General features: G+C 44.2%; 1 protein-coding gene across 1 annotated transcript in view; it reads left to right on the plus strand.

Moving 5' to 3' along the window:
* anapc1 (anaphase promoting complex subunit 1) overlaps positions 1 to 22,902 on the plus strand; it is a 202,231-nt gene that overhangs the window by 66,801 nt on the left and 112,528 nt on the right. Inside the window, exons 24-27 of the mRNA XM_043675393.1 lie at positions 237 to 415; positions 2,457 to 2,683; positions 6,065 to 6,183; positions 17,337 to 17,608. Of these exons, the coding sequence (XP_043531328.1) occupies positions 237 to 415; positions 2,457 to 2,683; positions 6,065 to 6,183; positions 17,337 to 17,608 (797 nt within the window). The remainder of the gene's footprint in view (positions 1 to 236; positions 416 to 2,456; positions 2,684 to 6,064; positions 6,184 to 17,336; positions 17,609 to 22,902) is intronic.

Consider the following 22,902-nt stretch of genomic DNA (forward strand, 5'->3'; position numbering starts at 1 on the left):
TAAATATAGGATAATAGGGTAGGGGAATGGTTCTTTGGAAGGTGAGTGCGGAGTTGTTGGGCCAAGCGGCCTGTTTCCACACTGTAGGGATTCTATTCTATGGACCTGAAACGTTAAGTCTGATTTCTCTCCACAGATGCAGCCAGAGGTGCTGAGCTTTTCCAGCAATTTCTCTTTTTGTGCCTATGTAAGGGTTTTCAGTGTAAATGTCACCTGTGGTTGTATTACTTCTGTAGGATTTACCTTAAAGGATTTGGAGTCTGTTCCCTTTGGGGTTGCGCTCCCAATACGTGATGCTATTTATCATTGCCGTGAGCAACCTTCCTCAGATTGGTCGGAAGCAGCCTGTTCTCTTATTGGACGCCAGGACCTTTCCAAGCAGGCGCATGAAGGAAATCTACACAAGACAAAATCTGTAAGTTTGCACTAACTTGTGTGGCAACATGAGATACCTGAACGGAAGGTTTTGTTCTCGAAATCTGACAGTAGCTTTGAATACTGAAATATGATTTTAATTTTTAATTTCAATGCTATTCCTGTATATGTCACATGTCAACTTTGTGCAATATACATCAGACCTAGTCTCATTTCTTGCTAAAATGCTGCAAGTTAGAGGGATTCAAGTCTGAAAGTCCATAAAATCTGACATGTAAGCTGAGCTGAATACCTACATTCTCTCTTCATTTTTCCTAATTGCATAGTCCATTAGTTGCACTGCATGGAACATTCTGGAATGTGGAGTGTTGTATGGTTTACAGTGAGAACATTGACTCACATAAACCACAATCGACATTCTGGCAGTTATCATTGACCAGAAACTCAGCTAGATAAATCATGTAAATACAAGAGCAGATCAGATGCCAGGAATTCTGCAGTGAGTAACTCACCTCCTGTCCGTCGTCTACAAGACCCAAGTCGGGACTGTAATGGAATGCTTTCCATTTGTCTGGATGGATGAAATTCCAGCAACACTCAAAAAAACCAACACCATCCAGGTCAAAGCAGCCTGCATGATTGGCACCCCACCGACCCTTAGTAACAGCAGTGTGTACCATCTACAACATGCGCTGCAGTAACTCCCTGCAACATCTTCCAAACCTGCAACTTCTACCATCTAGAAGAACAAGGGCAACAGAAGAAACACCACCACCATCAGCAAATTCTCCTCCAAACCATATACACCATCCCAACTTGGAAATATATCACTATTGCCTCAATGGCACTGGGTCAAAATCCTGGAACTGCATGCTGAACAATACCGTGGATGTCCCTACACCTAGAGAATGAAGTGATTCAGGAAGGTTGCTCACCACCATCTTCTCCAGGGCAGCATTAGGGATAGGCTGTCAATGCTGGCTGACTAAAAATGCCCACATCCCCTTGCCAAATTTAAAAAACCAAGATTAGACATATATGGGCATTGCATTTAAAATGAGATGGAAAATTTTAGAGTTGATGTGCTTTGCGAATGTCGGCTTTCTTGACTAATTGGTAATACCTTTGTCTCTGAACTGGAGACATGTGGATTTTATCCTCCTATTTGTTCCATTTCACGTAATGTAGAGGAATGAACAATAGCTTCAATTTTGCATTGTATCGTGTGCTCTAGTAATGATTACAAGATCTCCAAAGATAGACAGGCCCAAAGTTGCAGTGGCAGTATAGAGAAACTTTTGGTCGTGAGATGACATTTGTGTCAATGTAAATGAGAAAAGAACGCTGGAAATATTAGTCAGGCAGCATCTGCCGGCAGAGTTAATGTTTCAGGCTGATGACCTCACGTCAGAACTGTTGCTGGAGAGAATTATTACTTTGTCTTGAGTGGTAAATGTTGAAAGTAAAAATGACTGTGTATGGAACAACTGATTTCTCCAAAATAATGCATAAAATAATTCAACCACTCCATTGGTGGGACCTCAGATGACTGATATCAATTAAGGTATTGTTTCATCAAAACAACTATTGTATTTGTTCCTGGCACCCTGGTTGTTCTCAGACCGCTCCACTCCTGACCAAATTTAAGGGGTGTGAACCCCAAACTACTTTTTGTGCCTCCTCTTTTCCAAGCCCCCTTTCCCTCTCTTGTCCAACGAAGGGTATTGTTTTCCAGCCAGGGGTACAGTTCCCCAAGAACTGGTAACTCATCACTATCTTGTGAACCTTGTATACAGGACTCCAGTGGAGGGATCTGGTGATGTGAGCATCCTTCCGTCATGCCCAAACTTCCAACAGGGATGGCTGGAATTTGGTCAGGGTTAGGAGCCTTGACTTGTTTATTTACCCTTCACAACCCAGGGCACTGAGACCCAATATCACCCACACTCCTCAAGCCCGATCCAGATTAACAGGATTCTCCGGAAGCGCAAGGCTCAGTTAGTCACCACCTTCAATCAACTGAGCTATTCCCCTCTGAAAGGTCCAGAAACCATTGTTTGTTAATCTGATGGTGTTTGCAGGCGATCGGGCACGTGTTACTACCTGATGGAGCCTCGGGCACTGAAGCTGAGGAGGAGGAAGATGGGATGAATGACATGAACCAGGATTTGATGTCCCTAATCTGGAACGAAGATCTGCGCGTGCAGGAGGTTCGCCGCCTGCTTCAGAGCACGCACCCAGTCCGTGTTAACGTCATACAGATGCCAGAAATGAGCGACCACGAGTACATCGAAGAGAAAGAAAACAGGTACAGACATATGAACCTTTGCATAAACCAAATCATCTGCCGACATTTCTGCCACCTCCAAACGGACCCCATCACCAGGGATATATTTCCCTCCCCACCCCTTTCCGCCTTCCGCAAAGACTGTTCCCTCCGTGTCTACTTGATCAGGTCCACGCCCCCCTACAACCCACCCTCCCATCCTGATACCTTCCCCTGCCACCGCAGGAATTGCAAAACCTGCGCCCACACCTCCTCCCTCACCTCCATCCAAGGCCCTAAAGGAGCCTTCCACATCCATCAAAGTTTTACCTGCACATCCACCAATATCATTTATTGTATCCGTTGCTCCCGATGCGGTCTCCTCTACATTGGGGAGACTGGGCGCCTCCTAGCACAGCGCTTTAGGGAACATCTCCGGGACACCCGCACCAATCAACCACATCGCCCTGTGGCCCAACATTTCAACTCCCCCTCCCACTCTGCCGAGGACATGGAGGTCCTGGGCCTCCTTCACCGCTGCTCCCTCACCACATGACGCCTGGAGGAAGAACGTCTTATCTTCCGCCTCGGAACACTTCAACCCCAGGGCATCAATGTGGACTTCAACAGTTTCCTCATTTCCCCTTCCCCCACCTCAACCCAGTTCCAAACTTCCAGCTCAGCACTGTCCCCATGACTTGTCCTACCTGCCTATCTTCTTTTCCACCTATCCACTCCACCCTCCTCCCTGACCTATCACCTTCATCCCCTCCCCCACTCACCTATTGTACTCTATGCTACTTTCTCCCCACCCCCACCCTCATCTCATTTATCTCTCCACCCTCCTCTCATTTATCTCTCCACCCTTCAGGCTCTCTGCCTGTATTCCCGATGAAGGGCTTTTGCCTGAAATATCGATTTTACTGCTCCTCAGATGCTGCCTGAACTGCTGTGCTTTTCCAGCACCACTAATCCAGAATCTGCTTTCCAGCATCTGCAGTCATTGTTTTTACCTACAGACATATGAAAGCAAAACTCATGTGATCTTAGTTTACACTCAGGTCTTCGAAGTTGCACTCATTTTGTCCGGTGAATGGTGGGATGGGAGTAATGCAGCAGAGCCTTTGTCCACAATCCATCAGGCAGACCTCAGTGCATCATGAGAAATGGCACATGAAAGACAGGAATTTTACTAACTTGTGTGGAAAGGGACAGATCAAGAGACAGGGGAATAATTCTGGTTTGTCTTTGAGCATCTCCTGACAGCTTAGGTTCTGAGCAGCCCTTGTAGAAGTTTTTAGAGTCAGGGGTCTGCCAACTTTGTCAATTTGAGTCTATTCTCTATTGAAAAGCTGGCAGAGACGCAATGGACTCGATGACCAGCTTCTGTGATGTCAACTTCTTTCACAATACAATGAGAGGCAATGCTTGAAGATCCAGGCAAGAGAGAATGTATCACAAAAGAGTGCTGTTGTGGCCTATTTACTAATTTATGGAGATTACAAATCAGAAATACTAGATGCAGCTCTCTGATAGAAGGAGGAGTGGATTTCTGAGTCATGAGATATCAAGTCATAGAGTCATACAGCACGGTCCAACTCATCCTCACCAACCAGACATACCAATCTGACTTAATCCCGTTTGCCAGCATTTGGCTCCTTTCCATCCAAATCCTTCCTATTCATGTATCCATCCAGATGCCTCCTAAATGTTGTAATTGTATCCGGGTCCACCACTTGCTCAGGCAGCTCATTTCTTACACACACCACATTCTGCATGGAAAAGTTAACCCTCAGGTCCTTTTCCAATCTTTGTCCTCTCATCTTAAATGTAAGCCCTCTAACTTTGGACTCCCCTATTCTGGAAAAAGATCTTGGCTGTTCACCCTACCCATGCACATCATCGCAACACTCCAGAAATTCGAGCACAAGACAATTAGTTCATTGCAACACCACATGAATGCTCCACTGTTAGAGATGCTGCCTTTTCGGTGAGCATTAAACTAATTTCCTTCGGATGCCCGATAAAATTACTTAACGTACTTTGGCGAACATTTGGGGGTCAGTAATTGTCTTTCACCCAGCACCCAAAGCCCCTCTCATTACTGGTGTGTGGGATCTCGCTGTGTATAAGTTGACTGATGCATTGAAAGCATGTGATTGACTATAAAATGCCTTGAATGTTCTGATATTGTGAAAGGCATGATACAAATTTAAATTCTTTCTTTCTGTTAGTGAGACTTGAAGCAAACAATCAGAACTAAAGTATGAACTCCTGCCTTTTCTTTATCGATCTCTTCGGTCATCAGTTTTCCTGTGGAAGGCAGCAATGCTTGGTTGGGTTGCGTGCTCTGAGCCTCAGTTGAATTGTAATGCCAGTGCCTTTACAAAAGGACTACTCTTGATTTGATGAGCTTAAACAGTATTGGCTGCAGAGCATTCAGCTGTGGCAGGTAATGGGTGAGGCTGGGAGAGGGGCAGTTACAACCAGATTTGCTCTCAGCATCGTCACACCCAGATTTAATTCTCTGATCAATAGCCTGGCATGAAAAACATGGCTAATCTCGTACAAACCTGCGATTGAACCTGTGGCTTTCCTTTTATATACAGTTCAACTACTTGAATCTTTAACCCGTGGTTACACCAGTTTGGAAGAAATGCACTGAAATGTTTCAATCTGAACTCTGTTTTGACAGATCTATTTACTTTCTGTGGTTTGGGCAGGGCTCTGACATAATGCACACCTCAGTACAGCAGTTTATTAGATTCCAATAAACAGGAAATTACTGGTCTGCCCTTTTGTTCACCTCCATTTGGCTCAGAGATGAAACACATTCCTCATGGAAATCTTAGAATTTCCTTTCTGTCCTCTGGTCCTCTCCTCCATCCCTGTCCTTCATTTCTACCTTCTCTGATCCCCTATGGCCCCTTCATCCACCATTTGGATTATAGGATGACATGTCTGATTCTTGCTTTATCAGGGCCTCCATTTTGAGCAGGGGAAACCTAGCCTGTGTTGCTAATTATGCTTAAACTGTCAGAATGCATTACAAAATTGTGCGTACCTTTTGCAGAGATGTTCAGCATTTCCCCTGTATGTCCTGAGGATGGATCAGTTGAAAATTTCGATATTCCCTGACAAAAAAATTAATGGTGATAAAACCAAAGCAGTTGGTGAATTTAGGTCAACCAGGGGTCTAATTTAATGGCGCTGTATAACTTTCGATCCTGTGTCCCTTTGCTTTGTCTCATGTCTGATACACAACTATGTAACACAACATAGTGTTTACTGTCTCATATCTATCTGCCTAATTTGGTTGCCAAATGCTACATGATAGGGACCAATATAGTTTCACATGTTGCAGTTTATTTTCAAAAATCTATTACTTAATATAAAATCGATTTTTATTTTATTTTGCAACAGGTTACTACAACTATGTCAACGAACCATGGCACTTCCTCCAGGACGAGGGATGTTTACTCTGTTCTCTTACCATCCAGTGCCAACTGAGCCACTTCCTATTCCAAAATTAAATCTCACTGGTGTGTATTTCCCGATCTAACCTGTATTGTGTTGTTCAAATTGTTGTGGTGGTGTTCACATTCCTGGAGATCAGCTGGTTTCACACATTCGAACAGGTTTCTGTATGGAAAACAATATATCGCCTCACAGAGAGGGAGAGAGAGAGAGAGAGAGAGAGAATGAGGGAGCGAGAGCGAGAGACAGAGAGAGATTGTCACAGTGTCCTTGTACCTGTGTTTCACTTGGGTTTGGATCTGCAGTCATACCGAAAGTCAGCATTTGTTGCTGGCTGTAGAGGTCTTCTGTGCAAACTCGCAGGCAATTGCAACTCTTTGCTAACTGAGTGAAAGACCGCAGCCAAAACTGCTTTCATTCAAATCTAATCTTCAAATACTGGTAATCTTGTTTCAGATGAATCATGATGACTGATAACTGAAACGAAAATATCACCTTGGTTCAGTTGGGTTTACAATTACAGTATGTTATTAAATTAAAGACTATTTTAATCTATGATTTGTTCCCTGTCCTCACCACCCCTCTACTGTGTCTCTTTGCCCTTTCATTCATCATAATTCCTTGCCTTGTTTAGCTACTCCACTGCTTTCTTCCTGCTCCCCACCCCATACCACAGCCTTCCCTGTCAGCCTTTCCTACCTGGCGCACCATCTCTCCAGCCCTCTCTCCCTCACTTTCCACCTAAATATCTGATTGTGGTTGATAAATGAATAAAATCCTCAACTACCAATCACTGTCATGGACGCGATGGGCTGAATGGCCTTTCTCCATGCACTAAAAATTATGGCAGTAGGAAACAGAAGGTAGTGTCGAAGGTTTTTTTTGGACTGGAGGCCTGTGACCAACGGTGTTCCTTTGGGATTGGTGCTGGGCCAACACTAGTTTGTCAGTTCATAGAAACTCTACCCAGTGTGGAAGCAGGCATTTGGCCCATCAAGTCTACACCGATCCTCTGAAGAGCATCCCACCCCGATCCCACCCCCCCCACCCCCACCTCCCAATCCCTGTAACCCTGCATTTCCCCAGTCTAATCCACCTAACCTACACATTCTAGAACATGACAGGGAGCAATTTAGCATGGCTAATCCACTTAACCTGTAGTGGACTGTGGGGGGAAACCCACACAGGAACAGGGAGAATGTGCAAACTCAACGCCGACAGTCACTTGAGGCTGGAACCAAGCCCAGATTCCTGATGCTGAGTTACAGTAGTGTTAACCACTGAGCCACCCTGTCATCCCATTTATATCAATGACTTGGATAAGAATGTAGAAGGCATGGTTAGTAAGTTTGTGGATCGCACCAAACTTGATTGTATAGTGGACAGTGAAGAAGGTTATCTCTGAGTACACCAGGGTCTCGATCAGCTGCGACTCTGGGCCAAGGAGGGGCAGATAAAGTTTAATTTAGATAAATGTGCGCTGCTGCACATAAAACAAACCAAGACAGGTAATGGTAGGGCCCTGGGGAGTGTTGTCCAATGGTGAGACCAAGGGATTCACGTACATCGTTCCTTGAAAGTGGCATCACAGGTAGACAGGGTGGTGAAGAAAGTGTTTGGTATGATTGCCTTCATTGGTCAGAGCATTGAGTATAGGATTAGAAGGCCATGTTGTGGTTGTACAGAACATCGGTGAGGCCACTTTTGGAGTATTGTGTACAATTCTGGTTGCCCCGCTGTAGAAAGGATATTATTAAATTGGAAAGATTTACAAGGTTGTTCCCGGGAATGGAGAGTTTTTCATAAGGATAGGCTGGGACTCTTTTCCCTGGAGCTTGGGAGGTTTAAAGATAACTTTATATATGGTTTATAAAATCATGAGGGGCATGCATAGGGTGAATGGCCAAGGCCTTTTTCCTCAGCTAGGGGAGTCCAAAACGAGATGGAATAGGTTTAAGATGAGACGGGAAAGATGTAAAAAGGACTTGGGGGTAACCTGTTGACAAACAGGGTCGTACGTATGCGGAACAGACTGCCAGAGGAAGTGGTGGAGACGGGTGCAATTACAACATACAAACGATATTTGGACAGGTGCATGAATAAGAAAGGTTTGGAGGGAGCAGATTTAGGTTTAAAGGGATACAGGCAAATGGGACTAGTTCAGTTTCGGAAATCTGGTCAGCATGGACGAGTTGTATGACTCAATTTAGTTATTTCCAAGTGACTAGTTTCTCCCACAGCTGAACTGTACACTGCTCGGGCTCTTTGTTTTAAACCTCCCTGCTGTCACATTGGTTAGATCATAGCTGGCCATCAAGCACCTATCTATTCTATTCCCATTTTCTAGTACTTGGTTCATGGCCTTGAATATCATTGCACTTCGAGTGATTGGCTAAATGCTTGTTAAATGTTGTGATGGTTCTTGCTTCGCTCAACGTTTCAAACAGAGTACCAGATACGCACCACCTTCTGTATGAAAGAATTCTTCCTTAAATCCTCTCTCAACCTCCTGTTCTTTGCCCTAAATCTATGCCCCTTGGTTATTCATCCCTCCACAAAGTGGAAAAGTTTGTTCCTCTCCATCCTATCTATGTCCCTCATCAGTGTGTAGACCTTTAATTAGGTGCTCCACAGCTTGTTCTGCTCTAGGATACTATCCTGAGGAAGTTCTGCACAGATGTCCTGGATTTGAGATACTTGATTTCCAACCAGTAAAATAATCTTCATTGGGGATGATAGGTCTCCAACCAGCTGAGTGCTTTCCTCCAGTTCTCATCGACCTCCGTTTAGCTTGAGCTCTCCAGTGACATATTCAGTCAAATGCTGGCCTGGTGCCAATGGTAGCCAAACTTCTGGAGTCAGTTCTGCTGCCCATGTTTGACCAAAGCTGTAAGGGGATCAGGAGCCAAATGTGTACCAAAAAAACACAACTTCAGTGCGCAGGTTATTCCTTTCCAAGTGCTGTTTCATAGAACTGTTGATGACCCTTTCAGTCACTTTCCTGATGACCAGCCTGGACTGATGAGGTGGTAACTGGCTGAGTTGGATTTGATCTGCTTTTTGTGTGTAGCACACAACTGGTCAATTTCCCACATTGTCAGGTGGATGCCAGTGTTGTGCACTTTGCCCACGCCGTCTCGCTGCCCTCGCCGTCTCGCTGTCTCTCTTCTCCCCTTTTCATCTCTCCAACTCCCCCATCCTCTCCCAAAGTATTATCGCAAATGGACAAAATTTATCAGCAAAAGTATGTTTTAGTAAGTAATTTGGGGTGAATATTACTGCTGACTGTCATTGTCCATTCTGCTCACTGCTGCTGTTTGATGTTTTATTTTTGTGAGTTAATTTTAGTTTCCAAACCACTTGGCTGCCAGTTTGAGAAAAATACTTAACGGTTAGATTTTTTCAGTACGGAATATATGAAATGGCTTCACCTTTATGTGACATCTCGGATATTATCTCATTTGTTTAAAAGCAGATTTGCTCATCCACAACGGTCTTGTGTCCCTGAGTATTTGCATATAATTGGATTGTGCAGTTTGAAACTTACCCGTGGCAAAAGTTTGGTTTCAACAGAAGCAGTGCAGTACTTGGAAGGATCAAAAGTTTCAACTGTTCGAGTGTATGAATCCGGGAGTTTTTTCTGCATTGGATTGGTTTTATACAATGTTTTATTCATGCATAGACCTATCCAAAAACCTCAACCTCAATCATTTGCTTGAGGCAGATACACTTTGGTGAGATAGGTGATGCACAGTTGATGAAGATGGTTGCATGCTGTTCAGCTGACTGTGCAAGCAGATTTCTCATTGCACTCTCAGCCTGTGGGTGATATTAATGAGGACACGTTTGGTAGATGCTGATTGGTTTAGATGATAAAGGCTTGTGTCATGTGTAAATACCAGCACGTATCTGAAAGGCCAAATGGCCTGTTTCTGCATCGAAGAATCAATGTCAGTCTCTAGTGGCCCTAAGAAAATGAGCTGAAGTTTTTTTTGAACCTCCCATAAGCTCTTGGAATACTAAGGTGATATGGGTTTGAAATTCCAGGATAGTGACTAACAGGGATGAATCACTGATGAAGGCATAGAATCTTGAATGGTTACAACACAGAAGGAGAAAATTCAGGCTTGCTCATTTTTTTTTCTTCAGGTAGTATCCTGAACAGACTTTGTTTCAGCCCCAACCATATGTAGATCTGGTCACCACATCGTAGGTATGATGCAATTGCACTGAAGTGAGTGCAGAGAAGATCCTCCAGGATGTTGCCTGGGTTGGAGCAGTTCAGCCGTGAAGGGAGGCTGGATAAGCTTGGATTGTTTTCATGAGGGCAGAGAAGGCTGGGCGGGGAGGGGAGGGAACCTGATTGTGATGTATAAGACAGTGAGGGGCTTGGACAGGGTGGATAGAAAGCGGCTGATCTCCTCAGTTGAAAGGTCAGTGTCAAGGGGACATAATTTTCACATGAAGGGCTGAAGCTTTAGGGACAATTTGAGGAAAAATAGGATGGTGCGAGTCTGGATTGCACTCTTTGGGAGGGATGTTATGGTGGCAGCTTCACAAATTTGGAAAAATACCTGGATGAGCATGTCAAAGGTAACATTCAAGGCAATGGGCCAAGTGCAAGCAAGTGAGACTTCTGTAGTTTTTGTTAGTGCATACTCGATGACTTCTGTACTGCATGAATTTTTAAAAAATTGTTCATGGGTTGTCAGCATCTCTGGCTAGGCCAGCATTTGTTACCTATTCCCAATTGTCCTGAAAGCCCTTAAGCATTGACTATATTGCTGTTGGTCTGGTGTCATATGTCGACCAGACCAGGTAAGGATGGCAGTTTCCTTCCCTAAACGACATCGGTGAACCATGGGAACATGGTTTTTCCAACCATTGACAACGGTTTCACGGTCAGCATTAGACTCCAGATTTTTATTGCATTCATACTTCATCTGCCATTCTGTAAATATTCCAGTTTGTTGGAGGCCTCAATATAATCTCCTTCCACCAGATACATTCGCAATGAATTCCAAATCCTAGCAAATGGCTGGATTGACAAGTCTTTCCCTCTTATCTCTATTTCTTCCTTTGTCAGTCCCCTTAAAGCAGTGTCCTTTGGCCCTTGATCCTAGCAATTGGAATAGTTTCTCCCTATCTATTTTGTCCAGACTCCACATCACTTTGAGCACTTCTGTCAAAGTTCCACTTATTATTTCTTTTCTCCAAGAACAGCTCCAGATTCTCCAATTTCTCCATGTCACTGAAATTCCTTACCTTTGGAATCACTCTTGTGTCTCCTATCTGCAACTTCTCTAATTTCTTCATATTCTTCCAAGTGAGGCGCATGGATCTATCCAGAATAATCTAGTTGATGAAGAACTAGTGCTTTGTAGATATTTATCATAACTTCCTTGTTTTTGTTCAGTCCATTTTTCTTTTCTTGCCTGCTGGTTTTTTTTTCTTACATTCCAGATGGCAACATGTAAGACAGACGTTTGCACTCTGCTGTTGCAGGCTTGCAGGGGAAGTGTGGGGCAAGTGTTGCCAAGTGACTTTCCCACTGATTTCTGACCTGTCCAGTCCTGGAATCTAGAACCTCAAAACTAGAGGCTGCTTGTTGTCCAAGTGCTAGCCACTGGCTCCTCTGGCCTACTTTGGGACTGCAGAGCTCCCCATTCAGAATTAGCTTGTTCAGTGTGGCAGGTGAGTTCAGATGATGTCAGCAAGATTCAGAAGCTTTTGATTAGATTACATTAGATTACATTACAGTGTGGAAACAGGCCCTTCGGCCCAACAAGTCCACACCGACCCGCCGAAGCGCAACCCACCCATGCCCCTACATTTACCCCTTACCTAACACTACGGGCAATTTAGCATGGCCAATTCACCTGACCTGCACATCTTTAGGGCTGTGGGAGGAAACCGGAGCACCCGGAGGAAACCCACGCAGACACGGGGAGAACGTGCAAACTCCACACAGTCAGTCGCCTGAGGTGGGAATTGAACCCGGGTCTCAGGCGCTGTGAGGCAGCAGTGCTAACCACTGTGCCACCGTGCCGCTTCATTGCCATCATCTCATTGTGATGGAGAGATGCTGTTCTTTGCACATTTTTACTCGACAGTTGTAAAACCCAGGATGCCACATGCTTCATTAACCAGGTTCTCAACCTCCCTTGGTGTCTTCGATGACTTGTGCAGCCGCTCTGCTTCTTCACCTCTTTTAGAATGGAATCTTTTATTTTCTGTTGCCTCTTTCCATTCTTCCTGCCAAAATGTATCACTTCATTCTAGACCATGTTAAATTTCATCCTACTACAAGTCAACCCTGTCCACCATCCTGCTTAGGATGCTTTACAGTTCCAGTTCACAATACTTCATGTTTTGTGTGATCTGTGCACCCAAGTGCCAAAAGCAGAGATCCTCGCCACACCCCGTAGGAAACCCTACTGCAAACCTCTGTCCAGTCCTAACAGCAACCATTCATCACTAATTATTCCATATTTCCTGTGACTCACTCGATATGAGTCCTTGTGATGTTGCTGTATGGTTTGAAAAAAAGATTGATTTAGGTTGACCTTTATGCCGAGCCATGCTGGATCAGAAATCGATGCAGCAAACCAAATGCCTCAATATATGGACAATAATCCGGGGAGAACAAATTGGAGATTGTCAAACCGAAATAGTGCAGTGTAATGATGGAGATAAGTTTTGAGCATAGGTTTGGGTCAGCTAGCGAGGAGGGGAAACATCAAAGTACAGAAAACAATCCAGTGGTGAATAAGAAGTCACAGTCACCCATTACTTCTCTGCTCGCTGACCTGTAATTGTTTCAAGTCTTAAAGTGCTTTGTGCTCAAATCCCTCTGTAGTTTGACCCCTCCCTCTGTCTGTAACCTCTTCCAGATTTGTGATTTTGCAAATGTATCACTTATTCTAATCAGTTTGAAATTTCATCTGCCACAGGTCAGCCCAGTCCACCATCTTGTTCGCGACCTTTTGAATTTTCACACTGTTCTCTCAGTTCACAATACTTTGCATTCTGTCCTCTTCTCAGGCCAAGGTCTCCAGTGCTGAGGTGCCGGTTACTGCCAGTCAGCTTCGTTGGACAAGCCACATTGTTAACATGCTTTAATACAAGATATTCAACACAAGGTCTGTGTTGTGAGCTTTGTCAAGGCAAGCTGTTCTCAGGCAGGCAGAGGAAAAGATTTGGGGGCGTCCCCAAAGCCTCTCTGAAAAGTGCAGCATCCTCGCTGACTGGCCGAGGCTGCTCCAGCTGGAGGAGAAGCATGTGCAAAGATGCCAACTGTTTTGAGCAACTCTGGCAATTCCTGGTGAAGGCCAAGTGAAAACAGTGGAAGGAACATGCGGGAGACCCCAAATATCTTACCCACTCAGCTCATCAAACACCACTGTGCAGGGCATGTGGATCGTGCACCGCCCTGTTTAAAATGTTCAACTGAGTGGAAAAGTCATCTTGACCTTTAGGGACTGCCAGAGAAGAAGAAAGATGATTATTTGATCCCTTACGTCAGTTTCCTTGACTTATGAATAGAATGTTACAGGAAGTAACTTTTCAAAGCTGAGAATTCAATATGAACTTTAAAGGTTACAGAAGATTCCAAATTGAGGGCGAGGGTAAAAGAAAGAACACAAATCGCGATTAAGTGGAAGCTCAAGATCCAGACCAGGGGTTAAACACTAAACAGCTGAAAAGCACCTTTCTAAAGTAGTTCTGCAATGATTTATCTGAGGCCAAGTCATTAGTATTTTTAGAGTTAGTTCCAATGGCCTCTGAACTGGAATGGCTATCTGACAATAGATTTGAAATATGTGCGATTGTATGTATGTGGTTATTGGTTGAAATTATTCAATCTTCTTTAAGATGGAGTGTAATGTAGTTGATTCTGAGCCTCGGATCCTGAATCTAAGTGGTGGAAGCTGTGATGGTTCGAGGCAGGAGCCTGTTATGATGGATTCAGTAATGTTCCTTAAAGGAATGATGGTGTACAGGCAATGGCTAACATTTTGAGAGTGCATGGAGGAACTCCAGCAATTATTCCTTACTGCCTGGCTCAAAATTCCAACAGGAAAGTTGGCCTGACTGTGGCTAACAAGGGAAAATATTTGATCCAAGGAAACAGCATACAACTTGACCAAAAGGAGCAGTAGACCTGAGGACTGGGAGCAATGTAGACTTAACAAAGGGATTGGTGAAAAGGGAGAAAGTAGAGTACAAGAGTAAGCTTGTGGATAACATTCAAACTGATTGTAAAAGCTTTGATTGGTATGCAAAGACAAAAATATTATTGAAGACTATTGTAGGTCTCCTACAGTCAGAAGTAGGGTTATTATAAAGGGCTACAAATAGATGGCAAACCAATTAAATACATACTTTGGTTCTGTCTTCACAAAGGAGGGCGCAAGTAACATCCCAAAACTATTGAGAAACATAGGGTCTCATGAGAGAAAGGAACTGAAGGAAATCAGGATGAGTAGAGAAATGGCGTTGGGAAACAGATTGGATTAAAGGCTGACAAATCCCTCGGACCCAATAATCTACAACCCTAGCCACATAAGGAAGTGATTGTGGAAATAATAGATGCGTTGGTGGTAATCTTTCAAGATTCTGGGGCGGCACGGTGGCTCAGCACCAGGGTCCCAGTTTCGATTCTAGCCTTGGGTGACTGTCTGTGTGGAGCTTGCACATTCTCCCCGTGTCTGAGTGGGTTTCCTCTGGGTGCTCCGGTTTCCTCCCACAGTCCAAGGATGTGCAGGTCAGGTGAATTGGCTATGCTAAACCGCCCATAGTGCTAGATGCATTAGTTGGAGGGAAATGGGTCTAGGTGAGTTACTCTTCGGAGGGTCAGTGTGGACTGGTTGAGCCGAAGGGCCTGTTTTCACACTGTAGGGAAGCTAACCTAATCTAATCTAATCTATTCTACAGATTCTGAAGCAGGTCCAACAAGTTGGTAAGGCAGCTGATGTAAACCCACTCTTGAAAGGAGGAGGTGGGAAGAAAGCAGAACCTTATAAACTGGTTAGTTTGACATTGGTATTGGGGAAAGTGAGGACTGCAGATGCTGGAGATCAGAGCTTAAAAATGTGTTGCTGGAAAAGCGCAGCAGGTCAGGCAGCATCAAAGGAACAGGAGAATCGACGTTTCGGGCATAAGCCCTTCTTCAGGAATCAATTGGTATTGGGGAAAATGCTATACTCCTTTTTAAAAGATTTCATAGCAAAGCACTTGGGAACCAGTGACAGGATTGGACAGAATCCGCATGAGGTTGTAAGTTTGCTCATTGAGCTGGTAGATTTGTTCTCAGACGTTTCATCGCCATGCTCGGTAACATCATCAGCGAGTCTCCGATGAAGCCAGAGTCAGCATGGATTTGCAGATGAGCACTCATACTTGACAAATGAGTTGGAACATTTTGAGGATGTAATTGATAGAGTTGATGAAGGAAAGCTAGTGGATGTGGTTTATTTAGACTTTTAGAACGCTTTTGATAGAGTCCCACATAAGAAAACTTAAAGCACATGGAATTGGGGGTAATGTACTGACATGGACAGAGAATTGGTTGGCAGGCAGGAAACAAAGAGTAGGAATAAATGGGTGATCTTCTGAGTGCGCAGCCAGTGACTAGTGGGGTACTCAGGGATCAGTGCTTGGACCCCAATATTCACAATATATATTATTGATTCAAGTGTGGGAGCTAAATGTAATATCTCCAACTTTGCAGCCAACACGAGCTGTGAAGAAGATATGGAGATGCATTAGTGTGATTTGGCCACGCTGAGTGAGTAGGCAAATAAATGCCAACTCTGTCTAATGTGGGTAAATGTGAGGTATTGAAGTTTTGCGATTTGGTAGCAAAAACAGGAAGGCAAACCATTTTCTCAAAGCGGGGGGGGGGGGGGGGGGGGGGAGGTGCAATGAGTTCTGGGAGTCCTTTTACACCATGTAGGCAGGCAGCTGTGGCAGCTGGTGAAGGAGGCAAGTGAATGTTGGCCTTCACGGCAAGAGGATTCGAGTACGGGACCAAAGATGTCTTGCTGCAATTGTCCAGGGCCTTGGTGCGATCACACCTGGACCATTGTGTGCAGTTTTGGTTTCCTAATCTGAGAAAGGGTGATCTAACAATGGAGCAAGTGCAGTGAAGGTTCACCAGACTGATTTCTGGGATGGTAGGGCTAATGTATGAAGAGGTACTGGACTGGTTAATACTGTTTTTACTGGAGTTTACAAGAAAGAGGCATGGATCTCATGGAAATCTGTAAAATTCTAAGATTCTGAGTGTTATTTGTTTAATCTTGTGGTTCATGTAGTCTTCCTTCCTACAATGCAAAGCAAATTGTGCCTTTAATTGTATTTCCATTGGGTTAAGCTACTTAAAACACATCTCCTGTATCTGCTTGCATAACTCAATATCCGTTTTTTGTCTCATTGCACAGTGATGGAAAACCTTCATGTGCTAAAATAGCAAAGATTTGTGAATGCTGGAGATCTGAAAGAAAAATATTGGAAATCTGGCAGCTTATATCGAGAGAGAAAGCCTTAACATTTTAAGTTCAGAAACCTTATAACGAAGGGTCACTGGACTCAATGTTAACTTTGGGGGACAGTGAGTCTGCAGATGCTGGAGATCAGAGTTGAGAGTGTGGTTCTGGAAAAGCACAGCAGGTCCGGCAGTGTCCGAGGAGCAGGAAAATTGAAGTTTCGGGCCAGAGCCCTACTTAATTCCTGATGAAGGGCTCCGGCCCGAAACATCGATTTTCCTGTTCCTCGAATGCTGCCTGACCAACTGTGCTTTTACAGCAACACACTCTCAACTCGATATTAACTCTGTTTCTCTCTCTTCACTGATGCTACCAGCCCTGCTGAGTTTCTGCAGCACTCTCTGTTTTACCTTCAGATGCTTGCCTGCATTACTATTGATAAATAAATGGAAGTGTTGCATTATTAGAGCAGTGCTTAAACTCCAGATGAACTTCATTAACTGTGTAATATCTCATAATGTCTTACAGTATTAAAAGCATAAATATCAGTTCATATTCATGTTGACGAGTACTGTATAAATTCAGTTCTTTGAGCATAATCTCCAACAAGAACTAGTTTGGCCTAGTACTTGGCTGTATTTTCCATATTATTGTTCTAGTCTACGTTCAGGAATTTTTTTAACTTTTAGCAACTCATTGGTGTTTGCGTTGTCCCCCTTGTTTATTAGGGCGAGCTCCTCCCCGGAACACAACCGTTGACCTGAACAGTGGGAACATTGACGTGCCACCCAACATGGCCAGTTGGGCCAGCTTTCACAACGGGGTAGCTGCAGGACTGAAGGTAGCCCCAGCATCACAGATAGATTCCGCCTGGATCGTGTACAACAGACAGAAGAACACTGAGCTCACCAATGAATACGCGGGCTTGCTGATGGCACTTGGGCTGAACGGGCACTTGAGCAAACTGACAACAATGAGCATTCATGACTACCTCAGTAAGGTAGGCACTCAGCATGCAGAAAATGTTACCCGTTTATGACGTTTTCTATGTACATGAATCAAGTTGGACTGATTGTTTGATGACTGGTGCACTGGGTCAGTCAACCAAATCCCTGGTACTTCAAGTATTAAACTCTCCCAGTCGGGGGGAGTTCTTTTCTGCACACTTGTGATTTCCAATGCAGAAACATTTATAGCAGGTATTTGGCTACTGTTATTCTCAATTGTGACTAGAATTACATGCGAGGTCCTTGGCTGACTGATATTAGCCATAGTCAAAGTGCAACAGATATTTATGTGCCAAGGTTCAATCATGTGATATTACTAGACAGGATAAACACAGGGAGCATGTTCCCAGTGACCGCGCAGTCCAGAATCAGGGGTCACAGTCTAAAGATACGAGATAGGTCATTTAGGATTGAGATGGGATGTATGTTCTGCACTCAGAGAATGGTGAACCTATGGAATTCTTTGCCTTCAGAAAGCAGTTGAAGCTAAAGTGTTGTTTTCAAGAAGGCGTTAGATGTAGTTCTTAGCGCTAAAGGATATGGGAAGAAAATAGGAAAGTTGTGTGACCTGCTGTGATCATGTTAAATGGCGGAGCAGGCTGGAAAGGCCAAATGACCGACTCCTGTTCTAGGTTTTTGTGTTTCTGCCCGTCTTAGCCAGTTTTCCTCAAACCCTGCGGGGTGTGTGAAGCCAACCAAGCTTCTTGCAAATCTCTAGGTAAAAACAATGACTGCAGATGCTGGAAACCAGAGTTTAGATTAGAGTGGTGCTGGAAAAGCACCTCAGTTCAGGCAGCATCTGAGGAGCAGTAAAATCGACATTTCGGGCAAAAGCCCTTCATCAGGAATACAGGGGGCTTTTGCCCGAAATGTCGATTTTACTGCTCCTCAGATGCTGCCTGAACTGCTGTGCTTTTCCAGCACCACTCTAATCTAAACTTCTTGCAAATCTCTACCTGGCTGATTCTGCTTGATCAATGGCAGATGGGGGCAGGTGAATGTTTCCACTCATCGGTATGTCAGTAACTAGGGATCATGGTTTTAAGGTTATGAGCAAGACAGCTGGGAGTGAGATGACGAGAAGCTTCTTAATGGGGTGTCAGGATTTAGAATATGCTGCCTAGGAGAATGGTGGATGCACATTTCATAGGAGGTTTCAAAAGAGAGCTGGATATATATTTGGAAGTCTGAATTGAGAGAACTGCAGAGATAGGGCTGGAGACTGGGACTAGCTGGGTAGCTCTTTCTGGAGCCAGTACAGTCGTGATGGGTTGAATGGCCTCCTTCAGTACTGTAAAATTCTATGAACCTATCCCATGAGGAAGCCCAGCTGCCATGGTGGATTAGCTGCTGAGGACTGTCTTTAGGACTGTGTACAGTTCCGGGTCACTTTCAGCCATTACTTGGGGAAAGGGATAACCATCACCTAGAGGCCACATGGTGTCGCAGTGAGGCTCAGAAGTCAGAGGCTTCATAAGAGGAAGGGAGGAAAATCAGCATGGTAAGGGATGTGGGGTAAGAAATAAGATCAAAGGAAAATAGCTATGGGAAATGCAGGTTTATAGGGATAGGGTAGGGGAGTGGGTCTGGTGGAATGCTCTTTGGATAGTGGGCGTGGACATGATGGACCAAATGGCCTGCTTTCACACTGTAGGGACAAGGCTGAGATGAGGTGAAGCAGTTATTGTAAATGTGGCAAATATATTACTGTTGGCAAAATTTCCTTCTATTAATTTTGGTAGGAACGTTTGTGCGATCTGTTATTTGACATTTGAGAACATTGTCAAAAAAAGCAAGAATAGGCCATTAGGTCCTTCAGGCTTTCTCTGTCATGTGGTACATCAGTGTGGCTGATGTTCTACTTCAGCAGTATCTTCTGACACTGTTCATATTCCTTAATGTCCAAAAATCTGTCCATCAGTGTCTGAGCCTCAGCTGGTGCCTTTAGTTTTAAATTAAGCAATTTCTTCTTGTCTCAACCTTACATGGCCAACTCTGAATCTGTGACTTCTGACCCAAGGCTCCCCTGCCAAGGAAAGCAGCTACTGAGCACCTTAGGATTTTATGTGATTCAGTGAGATCACCTCTTTTTCTTCTAAACTGTAGAAAATATAGGCCCGACCTACTCAATCAGTCCTCATAGGGCAATCCCTTTGTTCCCAATCTAGTGAACTTTTCAAATTATTCCAATTGCCAAATCCTGTTTCTCATCTCCCTGGACTGAGTCAACACTGTCAACAACTCTTTCAAGGTCAGAAGTCACATGACACCGGGTTAACTCATTCAACATTAATCTCATTTTAAAAGAAAGTTTAGTTTGATACTTATCATAACATTGGTTTCTAATTTCCAGCATCCACAGTTCTTTCAGTTTTTTGATATTTATCATGATCTGTTTGATGGATTTTGTCTGTTTTAGCACACGTTCAATCACATTCTTGATGCAAGAATGATTAAATTTAATTTGCATTTCTTTGCTCAATTAGATTACTTTTTTAGAAAAGATTGCTGTTTGGAGTTTATTTTTTTAAAATGCAATTTGAGTTGGTGATTTTGCAGGCAGATGGACCCACTTTGCTCACATCTTTTGCTGACTAGAACGGAAAATGCATTTTTTAAAAAAAAGTTATGCTTTGAAACAGAAAGAAAGGAAATGTCACTTTTCTACAGTGTGAAAAATTGCAAGCTATACATCTAACAGCTAAATTTTATTTTTTTAAGTGATCTCAAAATGAATACAGGTGAGGATAAGTTGATCTTATCTTACCTCGTTGCAGTTCCTCAGTCAGACCTTTATGTTGAATGGCTGAATGTGTCTCTGATCCATGTTTATTTTATTAGATTAGATTACTTTATTAGATTACTTACAGTGTGGAAACAGGCCCTTCGGTTCAACAAGTCCACACCGACCCGCCGAAGCGCAACCCACCCAGACCCATTCCCCTACATTTACCCCTTCACCTAACACTACGGGCAATTTAACTTGGCCAATTCACCTGACCTGCACATTTTTGGACTGTGGGAGGAAACCGGAGCACCTGGAGGAAACCCACGCAGACACGGGGAGAATGTGCAAACTCCACACAGTCAGTTGCCTGAGGCGGGAATTGAACCCGGGTCTCTGGCGCTGTGAGGCAGCAGTGCTAACCACTGTGCCAATGTGCCGTTTCCACTGCTCTTTCCTAACTGTTCATCGTGTAATGGGATGATCCTCCTGCTAACTGTCTTAAATTGATCGTTAGGTAGACAGCCAATTTCTTTATTGTCGTTTTATTTTTTTCTTACTTTACAATTGTGTTTCTGATTTACTGATCTGTAAAGCTTAATTTATTTTCCAATGCCAGAGGTTTCTCTCTCGGTTGTGTCCTTTCAAAACAGAATCTGAGGAGAATCCACAAATATCCCAATCCTCGGTGATGCAGAGCCCAGCGCAAAAGGCTGAAACATTTGCCCCCATCTTCAGCCATACGTGCCTCATGAATAATGCATTTCAGCATCCTGTGGAGGTCCCCAGCATCATAGATGGTGGTCTTGAGCAAATTTAATTGACTCTGTACAATATCAGCATTGAGCACTGCAAGGTTTATGGATCCTGACAACATTTGGACATTGGTACTGAAGACTCATGCTTTAGAATAAGCTCCATCCCTAGCCAAACTATTCCAGTACAGTATCAGAATAGTGGCACCTATCCAGCAATGTATAAAATTGCTTGGGGGCATCCTGTTCCATAAAAGGCAGAACAAACCTAACCCGGTGAATCTAATGTTGCTCACTAGCACAATGACAGAAGGGTTATCACAGTGTTACTGAGTCGCATTTACTCACTGATGTTCAGTTTGGATTCCACCAAGGCCAGTCACCTCCTGAACTCATTACAGTCACAGCACAGTCGTGATCAAAAGAGCTGAACTCTGGAAATGAAGTAGGAGTGACTGCCTTTTGGCAATATTTGATTGTGTGTGGTATCAAGGAACCCTTGAAAAAAATTAAGTCAATGGAAATCAGCAGAAAATTTGCCCACTGGTTGGTGTCATACTTAACGCAGAGGAAGATGTTTCTTGGAGGTCAATCATCTAAGTCCCAGAATATCTCTGCAGGAGTTCCTCAGGGTAGTGTCCTCGGCCCATCCATCTTCAGCAGCTTCATCAATGGTCTTTCCTCCAACATAAAGTCAGTACTGGGGGACGTTATCTGATGATTGCACAATGTCCATTGCAATTTGCTGTTCAGATGCTGAAGTAGGTCATGTCTGCAGATAGCTAGGCCTGGGCAGCATTTAGGCTTAAGCTGATGAGCAACAAGTATGGCCCAAGCCCAAACCTGAAGTGCAATGGCATACTCTCCCTTTGAGGAGAAAGTGAGGGCTGCAGATGCTGGAGATCAGAGCTGAAAATGTGTTGCTGGAAAAGCGCAGCAGGCCAGGCAGCATCCAGGGAACAGGAGAATCGACGTTTCGGGCAACCCTGATTCCTGAAGAAGGGCTTATGCCCGAAATGTCGATTCTCCTGTTCCTGGATGCTGCCTGACCTGCTGCGCTTTTCCAGCAACACATTTTCAGCTCTCATACTCTCCATTTGTTTGGGTGAGTGCAGCTCCATTCAAGCACCTCTGCACCTTTCAGGACAAAGCAGATTGCTTGATTGGTACCCCATTCACATCTTCAAACAGCACTCCCTCCACTCCTGATGCACAATGGCAGTAGTGTGATCCATCTACAAGACACAATCTCCTTTGGCAGCACTTTGCAAATTTGTGACGTCCACGGCCTCGAAGGAGCAGTACTTGGGAACCCCTGCAATTTCCTGTGCAAGCTATGCACCATTTTACCTTGGACAATTTTCTGTTCCTTCTCTTTGCTGGGTCAGAACTCTCAAAAGTTCCTTCCTAACAGCACTGTGGATGCACTTAGCACCAGAAACTTTCGTTCGGTGAGGGGGGTTGGGTGGGCTGCTGGTTATCTCAGCTGGCTGGATGGGTAGTGATACCAACAGCATGGGTTCAGTTCCTGCGCTGACTGAGCTCACCAAGAAGACCTCTGCTTCTCAATCTCGTCTGAGGCCTGGTGACACTCGGATTAAACAACCACCATTCTAATGAGAGATCAGCACTATGGTCTTGGTAAGACTTTGGTGATTGTCTTTAGACAGGCACACAAACGCACTCAGATTCTCTCTGTCTCTCTGTGTGGACTGCAGCGACATGGGAGGGCAGATCACCTTCTCAAGAGCAATTCATGATGAGCAATAAGTGCTGTTGTAACTAGCAGCACCTCCCAAATACAGTG

Source organism: Chiloscyllium plagiosum, chromosome 3 (genome assembly GCF_004010195.1).
Source record: "Chiloscyllium plagiosum isolate BGI_BamShark_2017 chromosome 3, ASM401019v2, whole genome shotgun sequence".
Taxonomy (NCBI): domain Eukaryota; kingdom Metazoa; phylum Chordata; class Chondrichthyes; order Orectolobiformes; family Hemiscylliidae; genus Chiloscyllium; species Chiloscyllium plagiosum.